This window comes from Wyeomyia smithii, chromosome 1 (genome assembly GCF_029784165.1).
Source record: "Wyeomyia smithii strain HCP4-BCI-WySm-NY-G18 chromosome 1, ASM2978416v1, whole genome shotgun sequence".
Classification (NCBI taxonomy): domain Eukaryota; kingdom Metazoa; phylum Arthropoda; class Insecta; order Diptera; family Culicidae; genus Wyeomyia; species Wyeomyia smithii.
In genome coordinates, this window is record NC_073694.1 from 26,802,450 (window position 1) to 26,818,198 (window position 15,749).

At 37.4% G+C, this 15,749-nt stretch overlaps 1 protein-coding gene across 5 annotated transcripts in view; it reads left to right on the forward strand.

The window, feature by feature from the left end:
• The first annotated feature begins 5,291 nt into the window (after positions 1–5,291).
• The window catches only part of LOC129717449 (uncharacterized), a 142,785-nt gene continuing 132,327 nt past the window's right edge, over positions 5,292–15,749 (forward strand). For all 5 annotated transcript variants that reach the window (XM_055667345.1, XM_055667346.1, XM_055667348.1 and 2 more), the window contains exon 1: positions 5,292–6,139. In XM_055667345.1, the coding sequence (XP_055523320.1) occupies positions 6,061–6,139 (79 nt within the window). In that variant the 5' untranslated portion in view covers positions 5,292–6,060. The remainder of the gene's footprint in view (positions 6,140–15,749) is intronic.

The window sequence follows — 15,749 nt, forward strand, 5'->3', positions numbered from 1 at the left end:
CGGGATTATTTGCGTTACATCATTAACAGATGCTTCTCTAAGTAACATCTTTTCGATTACACAAATGCCTGCTAGGATACATTTAAGATAGCAGCAATCTGCGTAGACAAATTCCAAAATCTTGCAATTTTTAAAATGTCTCTGGAACGCTACACTTTGTTTTTTGTTATTTGAGGTTTATTATTATTATTATTTTATTATTTGAGGTATTATGACTTTGTTTTTTGTTGATAAGTGATTCCTATGTAAAATCGTCTGCTAAACACATTGGCGTGGTCGAAATCAAAATCGAAGGGAGGGTATTCCGAGGAAATTGCAAATTAAGTTTTAAATCGAAAAAAATGCAATGTTGGCAACACTGCAGAAAAAAATTGACCACGTAGTTCAATTCCACATCTTAAATCCTTCAAAATGATATGTTAATATCACCTGTAGCTTTTCTGGGGCCCGAGATATCCGCAAATTGAAAAGGTGTTTTGCTAAATTCGCAAAAAGTGGAAGCAGTCCCATTGGCCGAGGGGTCCATCAATCGGTACAAAACTTTGTATTTATAAGTTTCGGCCCAAAATACATCGACTCACAAATTTTGGTCGAAATCGGAGATGGTCGATGCATTTCCTCGGACAATTGACATGGAATTACCCCAATTGTGTCATCTTTGTCTTATTTATCTGTCTTTTCCGCATAGTTTCCTATTATTTTTGCATCATTTCTGCATCCTTTCTCGCATCATTTCGGTGTCTTTTTATATCTTTTTTGCGTAATTTTAGGGTTGTTTATTCTGTTATTTTTTGGTCACGTTGATATCTATTTCGTGTCATCTGTACATTGTTTTTTTTTTTTTTTGTTATTTTTGTATTATTTTCGTGCCTTTTTTGTCATTTTTTTTTAATTTTCATAAAATCTTCACGACATTTCTATGAGAATTCATTTTGTGTTATTTTTTTTATTTAGATATTTTTTTATCTACTGTGTTCAATTTTTGTATGCTGCTACCCTTACTTCGTGAAAGTTCCATGTAATATTTTTATCATTCTGGTGTTATTTTTTGCTTATTTTTCATTGTTTTAACTAATTTTTTAATAAAAAAATAAATATAAAAACTTTTTATATTTATTGCAAACGTAAAAGGACAACAAAAAATTACCTTTTAAGTCGACCGGTTTCGGTCCCCGTGTGGACCATCTACTGGACAATGCCCAACTGATGACATATAGAAAATTGCACAGCTTCATACTGGTACAGTACACGTCAGAAAGGGGGGTGGTGTTAAATTATCTTCTGTTTCGTCAATTGGAATAAGGCAGAAGTTATTGGGGCATCATCTTCGTTCATCAGTGGCTTTTCAGCAGTCTCGATGAACATAGATTCCCAAGCGTTCAAATGTGAAGGTTTTCTGACACATTTTTTCAGTTTTGCGTTATCCCAGTCTATCACATGGTTGTTCTCCTTAGAATGGACGGCCACGCTGGATTAGTTGGGTCTATCGTTGTCAACAGCGTTTTTATGTTCTTTTAATCGGACTTTAAATTTCCTGCGGGTTTGGCCAATGTATATTGCAGGGCAACTTTTACATGGGATCTCGTAGATGCCTGACATTTCGTCCCTTGGAATTTTATCTTTCAAAGAACATAAGAGGTCCTTCAGCGTATGATTACTCTTATACGCTGTCCGAAATCCATGTTGCTTCAGATCGTTTTGAATTGTGTTGGTCAGTTTTGGAAAGAACGGTAAACTTAATCTTTTAATCTCCTCCTTCTCTGGTTCTAATGTTGTAGCGTTTCGTCGATGTCTTTTCCTTTCATGTTTCCGGAGAATTTTGTTCACGAACTCTTCATCGTAACCATTTAAATCGGCCGCTTCATGGATTTTCTTCCTTTCTGCTTCGAAATCCTCTTTCTCCATCGGTATGCTGTATAACCGATGTGCCATCGAATGAAACGCGGCTTGTTTTTGGGAGCCGTAGTGGTTAGAATCGCATGTGATGTACCGGTTGGTTGACGTCGGTTTTCGGTAAACGCTGAACTTTACGGAATTGTCCTCTTTCCTGGTAATAGTTAAGTCCAGGAAAGGGAGTTTTCCTTCCGACTCTTTCTCCACCGTGAACTTTATTGAAGTATGTTTGGAGTTCAACAACTCAAGTGTTTGTGCTAGATGTCGCTCTTTCACAGTGGCAAAAATATCGTCAACATACCTCCACCAAACACGAGGGAAAAGTCTCTCTTTTTCTAAATCCACTTCAAAATCGCTCATGAACACATTAGCCAAAAGGGGTGACAGTTTATTACCCATGCTGAGTCCAAAGGTTTGCTTATAGAACTTACCTCTAAACGTAAAGAAGTTCTGATTCATGCAAACCTCTGCCACGGTAAGGTAGGCCTCGACGTGGTTTGGTGGTACTCGGTAGCGTTCCAGGTGTCTTCGCAAACTGCAGAGGGCGTCAGTGACAGGGACGTTTGGAAAAAGTGAAGTAACATCAAACGACACTAATATTTCACCTCGTCGCAACACCAAGCCCTTCAATTTTTCCACCAAATCAATCCAGCGTGGCCGTCCATTCTAAGGAGAACAACCATGTGATAGACTTGGATAACGCAAAACTGAAAAAATGTGTCAGAAAACCTTCACATTTGAACGCTTGGGAATCTATGTTCATCGAGACTGCTGAAAAGCCACTGATGAACGAAGATGATGCCCCACTAACTCCTGCCTTATTCCAATTGACGAAACAGAAGATAATTTAACACCACCCCCCTTTCCGACGTGTACTGTACCAGTTTGAAGCTGTGCAATTTTCTATATGTCATCAGTTGGGCATTGTCCAGTAGATGGTCCACACGGGGACCGAAACCGGTCGACTTAAAAGGTAATTTTTTGTTGTCCTTTTACGTTTGTAAGAACAATAAGTGTTGTGTCCGTTAGCGCGTCGCGTTTTTATGTGATTAATACAGTTCTTACGTTAGCACTAAATCGAAAAATGAGTTTTTATATTTATTTTTTTTTTATTTTTCTATCATTTATGTTTCGTTTTTATGTCTATTTTGTATAACTTTTACATTATTTTGTATTTTTTTCTGTCATTTTTGCGTTGTCTAAGCTGCACTTTCATATCATTCTTTTTACATTTTCATTTTTATGTCTATTTCTAGTCATTTTGGATTTTATGTCATTTTCGGCCAAATCAATACCTTTTTTGTGTTATTTTTTGTTCTATTCTCCGTGTTTTTTTGTAATGAAAATAAATAATAAATAATTTATTCATTATTATATTTATTTATTGTTCTATTTTTTGTGTTATTTTTGTATTATTTCGCATACTATTTTCGAATAATTTTTTTGTGATTACATGTCGTTTTTGGGTCTTTTTTGCTGTATTTTCATGTTATTAATTTATTGTCTTTCGTGCTCAATTTTCGCATTATTTCTATAACAATTTTGTATCATTTTTGTATTATTTCTTTGTTGTTTTTGAGTATGTGTATTTCTCGTCATTTTTGCATTGCCTGTGTAATTTTTAGCATTTTAGCTTATTTGTGCGTGTTCGTGTGATGTTTTCTGTTATTATGGCTTTTTTCTCTTGGAGTCTTTTCAGATTAGTTTTTATTTTATGTCATTTCTGTACTCTTTTTGTGTGCATGTTCGTATTATTTTTATATAATTTTTCATTTCATTATTTGACACTTAGCTTTATAATAGACCATTTTCTTGCATTTTTTCTTTTTACATATTTGTTCTAGCTTTTCTGTGATTTCATGTCATTTTGCACTTTTACAATTATTATGTGAGTTATGTTACAAAAATGTGCTTATTTTTCGTATTATTTTTATGACACTTTCGTATCATGTTTGTATTGTTTCTTTGCTGTTTTTGCAAATGTTTATTTCTTGTTATTTCTGCATCTTTTTGTGTTGCTTTTCTGTGATTTGTGCCTCAATGTCATTTTCGTATTCTTTTCCAGTCATTTCTAATTCCATTCCATGTCATTCTTGCATCAGTTTGGTTGCCGGGTTATATCTATATGAATTTCATAATATTTTAATGTGCTTTATGTGCACCCAAAATGTCAATCAAATGGCATTTCAAATGTCAAAAAGGTGCCAATAAAGTACACAAAACTTTGTGTTTAGAGAAGTGTCAAAAGTGTCTAAAATGTCAATAAATTTTACTTTTTCATTTGTTTACAGTTCCAGAGATCCTAGCTTTATCGTCATACGAGCAAGTCCCGCAGTCTCGTTCCGTAGACACAGCGGCGATATGAGGAGTGGAGCGGTACCGAGCACACGGAGAGCGCACACACGCGAACGCAAGAAGGTCCAGAGTGAAAGTGGGAAAACAGAAACCTGTTGATAAAAATCTGCAACAACTTTCAAAAACGGACTGCTGCGATGTGTGTTTGTGTTATTCATAATCGCCCGGCCCGGCAGCACTTGCAAGGTTGAGTCAATCGCTGCGCTGGCTCAGTCTACGTGTTTCGGCACTGGCTTGAAAGATTCGGAAGAAGGGGTGGTGGAGGAAGAGGTTTTTAAATGAAAAAAAAAAATGCAGTGTCAAAAACGTGCGGAAACTCATCACTTCCGCGAATGTTGCTCAACATGTTTGGGTCGGGCTTGGATGATTTTGCGAACTGGTCTAATACCTATTAGCATAATGTCCAGTCCTTATGATTTATGCACAGCTAATGAAACCATAACGGCAACAACGATGTTCGAAGCGAACACATGTGACTTGCACCCCGTTCCGGACCGGGTTAAATGACCTCTGACAGTTGACAGTATGATTCAAAACTCATAGTCACCACCAGAGTGCACCCCTTGCGTGGATCACGGAATGATGACTCAAAAACAACCGAAGAAAATTTCGAAACGCAAAAATTTGACACAATTTCAACCTGCTGGGGCCAAACCAGAGGATCCGTAATCTTCGGTTCCGCTCTCTTCTGGTTATTTTCTCTCACTCTCTTCGTAGGGGGCTAAAAATACTATACCTCCACCCGAAAAGCTCCGAAGACTTCGAAGCTCACCACCGATCGTCATGCTTCGGCAAAGCCACGCTTGCTTGCGCGATCGCTCGTCTTCAACGTAACGTACGGTAAAATACGGTAGAAGAAATTATGATGGAAAGAAAGTGATCGCAGCCGACCGCCCGGTCTTCCCACCCCCCTCGGGCGGCTGTTTGTTCGTTCGTTCGTTCGCTCGATCGCTCGCCCGGAGAGACACGAAGCAACGGCGCAAGAAAGCACACAAGAAAAGGTCCGTTTTGTGGCCCGTTGGGGCTTGTCTTGAAACAGTTCAACAGTGACCGCGGTTCGAGTAAGACGTAGTTTCGTAGCTTCGACATCCTCCCTTGTGGCAATCCCAATCGATCGACCGACAGACAGAGTCTTACCCTGGGGACGGACGGATAGAAAGTTCCGGTCCAGAGGAGTGTGTAAACCGAAACGGGGTAGTCTAACGGACCTACCCGATCGGGGTAACCAACGTTGTTATTTTAAAAGCTCCACTGTGTACACAGAGCTAACATTTCGGACCCTGAGGGTTGCTGTCTGTGGTGCAGTAAAACCGGATATTGGCGGGTTCAGCGCAAGTGACAAGTGAGAGTTGCGCCCCGTCTCCCCCCGAATAGGATTACCAACTAGTCTGTGCAGTGCAGTACGAAGCGCGAGAGCGAGGGGAAGAAAAGTGTTCATTCATTGGAAAGTGACAAAGTTAGTTTTTTTCCTGCAGCAGTGTTTGCGCGTAAATTTGTGGTGAAGCAAAACGAGGTGCGGAATCGATGCCGAGGAGGTGAAATTTGCGTGAGTGCATATTTCGAAATTTTCGCTGGGAGGAATGTGAAGTTGGTGACGATTTGTGTGATATCAACTGTTGATCAAATTGAAGAAAAAAAAACAAACGACGAACCTGAAAAAAGGGAATTTCGGGGCCGTAAAAAGCGGAGTAAAGCTGACACTCGACAGGTGACTTTTGTTGTTGCTGGTGGTGAGAACGAACGATCGGACGAAGACAAAAAAAAGGGAAGGCTGATAGTAGCAACGGTGCAAGGTGGATCTCTAAATTGGTGATGACACGCCGTAAACTCGTTTGCCAGCTGCTGCTGGTGCTGCTGGGCGTTGTGACCCAGGCACAGGATGCTCCGGAAGGTAAGTGCGGCCTGATTGGCGTCGGGGTGTGAAATTGATACCCGAGTTTGGGACAAGAATTTTTATGGTACAATCTCTTGTAGCTGCCGAATATTATCTAAATTGATTCGGTATTGCAAAAAAGTGTTGAAGCAAGAAACACTCGAAGAAATTGGAAAAATAGAACAAAACAAGTTTTGGAACTAAAAATTGATACCCCGAGTGTTGAAGTCCAAGGATGACTTTATAAATCCGGAACCTTTCAATGGTGTTCCAACGAGGGCTTCGAAAACGGGACTTGCTATGTGGAAATAGATTACCAGAAACGTTACGAAAAACGTTGCATTAGGACGACGACAATCAGACCAGATTTCTAGAACCCAAGTATGAAAAAAACCTTGGTTTTATCAAGGTCCCTAACAGATAAAAGTAATAAAGGAGGAAGTATTGAAAAATTGAAAGCAGGCGAATTCGATGACGAATGATGTCATTTTTAAAGAGCGGAGAAGAAAACTAGAAATCCAAAAGATTCTAAACTCTTCCCGAAGTTTAGAGGAAAATTCATCTGTCGCCAACTGCTCGAAAAAATCACATTCAATTAGATTTTAATAGAAAATGTGGAAATTTATTCCACTAAGTCTACGTTAAGATACAAACTTCTAACTTAAAATGGAACCTTCTTTTTGCTTCCAAATATTCTACAAATGAATGAAATATTTCAGGTTTTCATATACATAACATAATGGAACCAAAAAGCGTATATCAAATTTTCATTTTTTTTCCAAAAAGTAATTTTCTTCCGAAATGTTTGTGAACACAAATTTTTGACAAATTTTTATTTCTCAGAGATTCTAAGCATATTTTCATATCAATTACAATGTTATTATTTCATATCAAAGTCAAAGTTTAAATTGCAAAATCAGCTAGCCATAAGATCTATTGAAAATAAAATCGAATCTTTATTTCTTGATGCTAAATTTAAAATTCGTTTCCAAGACTTCTTCTTGAAGAAAACGCGATCAAAACCAAAACTCAAATTGATTTTATCTGATGAAATTTAATAGGACCATTTCTCTTTCTGTGGATATCTTAGCTTAGCAATTCACAGCAACTTGCTGTAAGTTGGATCCATGTTCATGATTTTTTTCTGTGCTCATGTTATATAATAAACGCAACAACAGTAAAATACGTAAACAGTACGTGAAGTGCCTAAAACGGTGCTAGAAAATTGAAGACTGAAGATCAATAAAACATTTATAACAGATAATCTATTGGAAATTTAAAACTAAAATTTATCAGTTAAAGAGAATTACTAAATTAGAGAATTACTATTATATCTTTTCGTGCAAGACGACAAGCTTTAATGGACCGGAGCAATTCGTGCAACACGTTTCAACAGTTTTTCCTGTGTTTCTGCAAAAGCTTTAATTTCTATTTTGTAGCACTTGATTCATAGCAGAAATGGGATTTCTCCGAAATTCTAAACCAATTGTGTGTCTTTCCACTTGTCATAATCTTTCCATTGATCATTGAACTAATTAGTTTATGTAATAAACATATGTTCGATGTTTCGACCTACAAACGATAAACTTCTCTAGGGTTGAATGCGAGTTCAACTTGTAAGTCGTCACGTCCTATGCATTTTCTTGTGGTACACAGAGAATTAATATCCGAATTTTATTCTACTGATTTCGCCTAAAGTAGAAAAATGTATGTAAAAAGCGTTTGAAATGAATATCGATACAAATCAATCCCGCCGTTCTCCCATTATCATTGTGACTCCATGTACGCCCTTTTTAGATGTAAACTATATCGATTTAAACGATTTTTTGAGGGACCTGCTTTATGAAACATTGCTTTATTTGTAATACATTTGATCGAAATTAACCATCACCTTTGAAAAAATCGAGTCCTTCCTAATTATGGATCCTGAGTTCATCGCAAAAATTTTACGCCTTCCGAAGTAATTTTCTCATCGATTAGCATACTATTCTCTGGGAAAACTGTATTCATAGAAACTAATTCTAATATTGTAGTTTTTTTCCTGTCAAACGGAACAACAAACATTCTACTCGTAAGATTCGAACTATTTCGAGGAATCTTGAATATTATTAGATTCGGTTATTTGGGATGAGAATGCTAGCATAGTATGCTTAGAATATCTGTCTAAGAGCTATCTATGTCCCACGTGAACAGAATTTCAGATATTTAAAAATTTGCTTCCCCTTCATGAACCAGTTTTAAACACAAAGAATATCAGAAATTGACCAAGGTCATCATAAGTGCTCGGAGCTTGTCCAGAGGTAGTTTATGGCACTTGATGTCACTTTCGTTGAGTCATTGAGATAATATTGAGTGTTCGCAGGAGTAAAAAAAACTTTCGCCTGATGCAATCAGTAATTCAAACCAGAATCATTATGTCTCTGTCATAGGCTAAGTTTCAAGAAATAAATCATTCAGCTATTGAAAGTTTCAAGTACCCTCTTTACCCCTTTTTAACTGAAAACAATGAAAGATAATAGCTTTTTCACCAGTGCGGTGAATTTTGATAACAACAACAATATCGCACGCTAGCCTGGGGGCTAATGCGGTCTCGATCAACTAGATTAGTTGAGAGAATTCGTTATCGATATTGTTTTCGGCACATTTTGCATGTTGCAGGATAAGTACAATGATACACCGTACCCCAGTGCTGAGTCGAGAAAATTTCCAGCTCGAAAAGTTCCTCGAACCCGATATCCCCGATAACCGTGTGGGAGAGCTAGCCGACCGACATCGCTAACCACAGAACCACGGGGACCACGGGTGAATTTTGATGCCCCCAGCGAAAATAACTATTTTCAGAGACTAAAATTGTTTTTTCCGTAAGCCAATGTGGCAGCGACAAACCCGGCGAGCATTTACTGGACGGCACTTTAACGCACTCCAGCATACAGCTAGGGGCTCCAAAATTTACAGGAATAGTTAAAAAGACATCATTTTTTCAAGGCAACTTTTTTGTCGCTTGTATCAATCAGTATAATCATTATAAGTGTATTTTCTTATTCGAAACCAGTTTTGGTACATAACTGCCACCATTTATCGGAATCGCTGAGATCAATTCAACATTGAAAATGGCTCGAACCAGAAACAAAAATCCTACCTCGAACTTTTTTTATTGTTATTTGTTATTGTTTGTTTATTCAAGTAGTACCTCATTAACAAACCCCATTGGAAAAACTCAGCTCCACATCGCGCTGGTTTCCTGATCCTCTGGGGTACTTGTTTTATAGTTTCCTGAATTCCGGGTGTTTCAATTGTTTTGAGCTCCTTCTTGATTTTTCTATCAAACAATCGACGTTTTTTGCTCTGTATCCTTTATGGTAGACCATTCGCTTCAAATTTTCTCAGAAAGTTTCAATAGACTGCAGCTGTGGCACATTTTGAGGATTGTATTCTTTCGGAAACAAAACCCGATATTGCCTTGACGCAAATCCGCTAAAGTTGCATTAGCATAGTGTGACAATGCAAGGTCTGGCCAAAACACTACTTTGTCATTTTTATGGTACTTATATTTAAACCCATTTAATGCAGATACTTTTTCAACGTTTTCGGATCAATCTGATATTCATTGCCCAGCTCACGATATGATTCCGCCGACCCACCAGGCGTTTCCGCCCTCAATTTCGCTCGAACTTTGCTCTCTTGCAAAGTGCATTTTCGTCTGCAACCAGATTTTCTTTTGAAGGTATTTCCATTCTCGAAGAGTTTGACAATGATGTACATAAATTTTTTTTTTAATATCCAAGATCTTTAAAATAGTGAAACACTTCACTTTTAGATTTTTATTTATTTCGACCACAAAAATTGAAAATCAATCTACGACGGTCTTCTCCCGACAACGCCTTTTCCTCAACTGAGCGTCACTTGACAGAATCGACTGGTTGTGTTACCAGTTATATAAAAGTGGATCTTCATTTTGTGGAAAAGGATCTTTCGATTTGTGCAGCACTTCAAAATCTTAGACCAATTTAAAAGTTGTTCGTTTTTTTTCACACGTTAATAACCATCGAGGCAACAACATTTGAAAAAAGCCTCGTAAAAATAAATAAATAAATAAGTAAGTAATATAATATAATAACCAATTATAATTATTTCCTGAACTGTTCCGTACAGACTGCTTTCTTCTGATGTCGTTTTTTTTTTGTCGTACATAAAGCAGGTATTTTTACACATATTTCTTCAAAGTTTTATTAAAATAATAATTTCTTTCCGCTGAGGTTAAAGACAAAAATGATAACTTAACACAAATTTTCCAACGTCAAAATTTTCGTCGTTGAATGTATTCACATTTGGAGCAATGATAGACATATTACAAGAATATATAGATACGAATCAGACAATTAAATCCTTTTGCGCTGTTTCAGGCTTAAGTTGAGATCATTTTTTATGACGGGCTTTATCTGACCTTCAAAAACGCTCTCCACCATTTCAAGTTCAATTTGAGATACTTTCTTGTTATGGCTTTTTTCCTTAGTTCTGAGGATTTGGATTTATTTTCTTTTTTTTGTGTTTTTAATTTAGAATTATTTTTTCAATGAGTTTTTTCTGGCCTTTTTGTGTTATTCTGACCTTAATTTGTGATAATTTCTATTTTGATTGCCTCTGACCTTTAGAAGCTATTTTTCATCATTCTGAGCTCAATTTTATTTCTTGACCTTTTATAACGTTTTTTTAAATATGTTTTTCATTCCCTATTTTAGCTATTGGTAGCGATTTGAGCCATTTTCAGTTAGAATTGGGATCTTCTTCCTTTCACCTTAGACCACTAGCCGTGGTGTTTTTTTACTACTCGGCACTTAATACTAAATTATCCCCTTTGTTATCTCCACTGGCATTTATAAATATTTGTCACAACTTTGAGCTCAATTTGGGACCTTTTTATGTTTTATCGACCTCCAAAATGTCTTTGCCATTCTGAAACCGATTTAGAATCTTTTTTTGTCTCTTCTGACCTTTTGAAGCTTTTTCTTTTTCGATCCTCATTGTATTTTGAGACTATTTTTATTTTTGTTCCCTGAGATTTATTTCATGGTTCAGTACCTGTTCTTGCCATTTTTAGTTCGATTTAAAATTGAATTTTAATTTTTTATAGCCTCCAAAAATTTTTTTTTTCTATTCTTGGTCCAATTACGAATCTTTCTCTTTCATTGCTGATTTTTTAAATTCACTCGGGATCTTTTTATTGTACTTTTATGGCATTTAAAAACATTTGTTACCGTTATGAACTCACTTTGGGATATTCTTCCAAGAATATGTTGCAAGGTCAAGCTTTCCCACACATTTTCCTCGCTATTGCCTTGCTTCACGAGCACGGATAACTATAACATGAACGCAATAAATTCCACTACCTACATGTTCTGACTCAACAAAAAGTTTTGTTTCGTTTCTCTTTCTCGAGACTGCGTGGCCACGCCTACAATACAAAAATCTACGCTCAACTCGATACAAGACAGCGTGTGGAAAATTCAACTTCATTCTTTTTCTTAACACGATAGCAAGTGGTGCCCTTATACCTGTATGAGATACACGGTGTATAACAGGCGTAGTGAAATATGTTAAAAGAGAGTTAAAATCAATATTTATATTTGTCCTATGTCATCATTTCATACAACCCCTAGAGCTGTGCACCTTTTAGTATTTCTCGCTTTCATGGCCTTTAAAGACATTTTCACGCCATTCTGAGCGTATGCCCTTAAATGAGTATTCTCTTGTTTCGCTATTTTGGGCTTAAATTGGGATCATTACCGATTTTGGTCGTTTATTATTTTTAGAAGAGATTTTTCACTTCTGAACTAGTAACAGTTACTTGTTTAACCGTTTTAGATCGTCAAGCTTTTTTACTTTTATACCTGCCTTTTAGCATTCGTAACTTTTTTAGCATTTTGCGCTCAATTTAAGATCATTTTCTATACGAAGCATTTTTTGCTATTTTGAAGTCAATCGGGACTCATTTTCTTGTCTTGCCTTTAGAAGCGTTTTTACCAGTTTCTGAGTTTTATTAGGCATAATTCAGTATTCCATTAATTCGAAATAATTTTCCTTTGGGTATTAGGATGCATATTTCTTGATTAACAATTTTCCAGAGATTTTCAACCTGTATAAGAACTATTTTTTGGCTATTATAGATTCTGAGTGAAAATGATTTTCTGTTCAACCCTAACTGCCTTCTAGAAGCGTTTTCAGTTAACCTCAGCAATTCTGGGTGTAATTTGGTGTTTTTTTTTATTATACTAGGTAGAATACTACGTGATATTAGTTTCAAAAGAAAATAAAAATAGTTTCAAAATGCATAAAACATGAAAAATATGTGATTTAAAAAAAAGCGTGAATAAAAATTGAATTTGATTCCTCAGTTTTTATTGGTAAAATCATCAATAATGCTTAACTCGTCACTTGCTATTTTGAGAGATTTTAGATTAATTCCGACATGGCTAGGATCATCCAAATTCATAAAAATGGTTGAAAATCTACTCTTTTCTGTCCAGTGTAAGGCAGCATCATTGCTTCTGTCGACCAGAACCACACATTTGTACATTTTACTTTTTCAAGGGGAACCAAAATCCACAGGAATTATCTTTCATTTTTTCCGGTTTGAGCTTTTGGAATGCACTTTTTTTTTATTTTTCCGACTATTGTTATGTTAGTGAATTTGATATCATTTGCGTTTTGAGTGACTGTATATAAGTCGAACTGCGGATTTATCCTAACATATCTGGTATCCTACAGCGCGGATCCACTCAAATGTTTAATTGATAATGAAATAATATCTTTTCCAACGGGACTTCAACTGTAAGTAACTGAAAACAAGTCAAATTCCCATCTCTTCGAAACTACCTATAAAATCGTAGAAACCGCTAGAAAACCTCTGGTAAAAGAAGAACCCGAACCCGAGAAAAAGAAAAGAAGAACTTTGGTCTAGAATATGCTTGCGTTTTCCCGAGGAAAGGAACACATGTTTAACTTAGCGAACTAATAATTGTTTAGAGTCAATGTTTTTGTTGTTTCGCTCTTTTACAAAACTACTTTTGAGTCTAAAAAAAATCCTACATCTGTGAATTTTTTTAAGGCCATTTTCTGTCATAAATTTCATTTTTGCTGATGAGAATAACTCTGGTAAACACAGGGTTGGCCCTAGAGATCAACTGAAAGAAGATGAAAGATTATAGGTTTTAACCATTCCTGTATATGTACTTGGCTCAGTTAAACATAAATTGTATCGTGCCGTGTCAAATAAAATAAACTATTTAAAAAAAAAAAACCATTCCTGTGAATTTGGGTGCCCCTAGAACAGATAAGTTTTTCAGAGACCTTAATGGGTTTTCTCATCAATTAAAATAACGTTGAGGCGACAAACCCGTTTCCGTGAGATGATGAAAGATTTATTCTAGCTAGCACAGATTTATTTTATTTTGACATTTTTTAGCTCAATAGAGTAAGGAACGAATCAAGGAGGGGTCCAATATTTTGATCAGTCGAGGAGAACCCAAAAGTTCTGAAATTTGATCAATATCGACAATTTCAATGATGGGGACGCATATATGAAGACCGTTCAAATCTTGGAATAACCATCAATCGAAAGTATTTTACCGCTTTCAAAAAGTATTCCTTTTTAAGATTTAGCTAATATCCGTTGCAACAGCTAGATGAATTGACGAGAGGTTGATTCTCGATTCAGTGAGTTCCTGCCAAAGTACTTAATTCAGCTTAGAATGAAATAATTACATGCTGATGATGTGCTTCTTTTCCAAAACCGTACTTCGCAGATGACCGACCGAAGATGAGACACACACGAAGATGTGCTGCTGCTGCTGCTGCTGCTACTGCATTCCACAGCGCAGCATAACCTCATTCTTTGCTTGTTTATTTGTTTGTTTGTTGTTTTTTAGTTTATTTTGCAAAGCTCGTACCGGCTGTGGCCTAAAACGGGCACAAACAACAAGTAGCAACCTGTATTTCTTCCATCAGGTGCTTGCTGCGCTTGCTGCGCTTTCTCCAGACTTCTTCTTCACACCAGTCCAGGCGCGCGAGAAAAATAGGCCGGAGAGTTGTTGCAGTTTTTCATTTCACTCGTTGCCAGGCTACCTGTTGTAAGAGAAGCGCATCGGAAGCGATGGAAAGTCGGGAAAAGCTCACACTTTGCCGTGCCGTGTCTTCACTTCACGCGAAAAAGAAATGTTTCGTTTGTTTTTGTGCCGTACACAGGAATAGGAGGAGGGAGGGGAGGCAGGGAAAAAATAGTGGAGGAGTAGACGAGAAAGCGAGTACGCAAAAAGTAAGTGAATTAACTGTAAGCTCTCCTGGTTTTTCCACGGTGGTCGCGATCGGCTGCTGTTCGGTGCAGCACCGCTGAGTTAATTGTTCAAATTGGTGTCTAGATTACGAGATTTGGACTGATTCGATTGGAAGAGCTTACCAACTCTCACGCACACACACGAGAAAGCGCGAGACTATTGTTACGGATCTTTGCTCGCAAGCAATAATTTCCGAAACACATTGCGTGTTGGGGAAATGCACATGTCAAATGGGCTGGCACAAATTAGTGGTGCATCCCAGTTGAAGTTAATGGCCTGATCAAAATGCAAATATATTTTAGATTACCAATTAACCTTTTTTATGGTGCAGGAATTTTTTTAATATTAACTCGAAATTGGGTAGAAAAATTAATTTTTCATTTATTTTATAACTACTTTGTAATGTCGTTCCTGCAGTAATTTCAATATTAAAGTTTTGAAGTGTTCAATGTAGGATGAGTACCAAGAAAGCTAATTTTCATGGACTAAATTGAGTAAAAAACAAATTTTTAAAATATATCCCAAATTGAGTTTTAAAATAATCGCTCCTTAGATTGCTATGTCCCATTCCGTTTAAGTTTAGACAAGTTATGTTTACTGCAGCAGCAAATCTTACAAACTGGAATTCTAATGACACCATTTCAATACTAATCCATTCATCGTATCAATGTCCAGCGTTCGCTGCAACTGCAAGTTCCACACGATTTCACTCCGCTAATCCCAACGAGGATACTGGCACCAAGCAGCCAGGGAATCCGGGTCAAGGCTTCTTCCCAACTGCGAGTCGGAAGGGGAAATCTAGAGCAGGCATCGGCAGCAGTTGTCGTTATAGGTCAAGTGATTGGAAACCTCTGGAAGTGATATCGAGGAACCAGTTTCCATCCACAAGTCCAGCATTGATAAAGACAAGAACCATGACCAAACGCACGCGGAGCAGCTACGCTCGGATTCCGGTCCGGTCCAGAAGAAGTACCCAACGTGTGTGGAACCTGTTCTCGGGTTCGGAAACGCGAATGAAAATAGGCGGGAAAAATGTACACCGGGATCGGGCAGGCAGATGTGTGTATAACAGTAGCCGTTCCGAGGCTCAGCCGGTCTCGGACTGGAGGAGGCTGTGCTAATTTGCTGAGCTTTCCTGATCTGAAAACGAAAAAAAAAATAAAACAACACAACCGCGTGGCCGTCCGTTGTTCGGTAGAGTGGAGTGGAAGGTGCCACTTTCGTGAGTCTAGCGACGGAACGGCAGGTTGCCAGCAGGCGCGCACTTCTACCGCTCGGCTCAAGCACAGCTCAACATC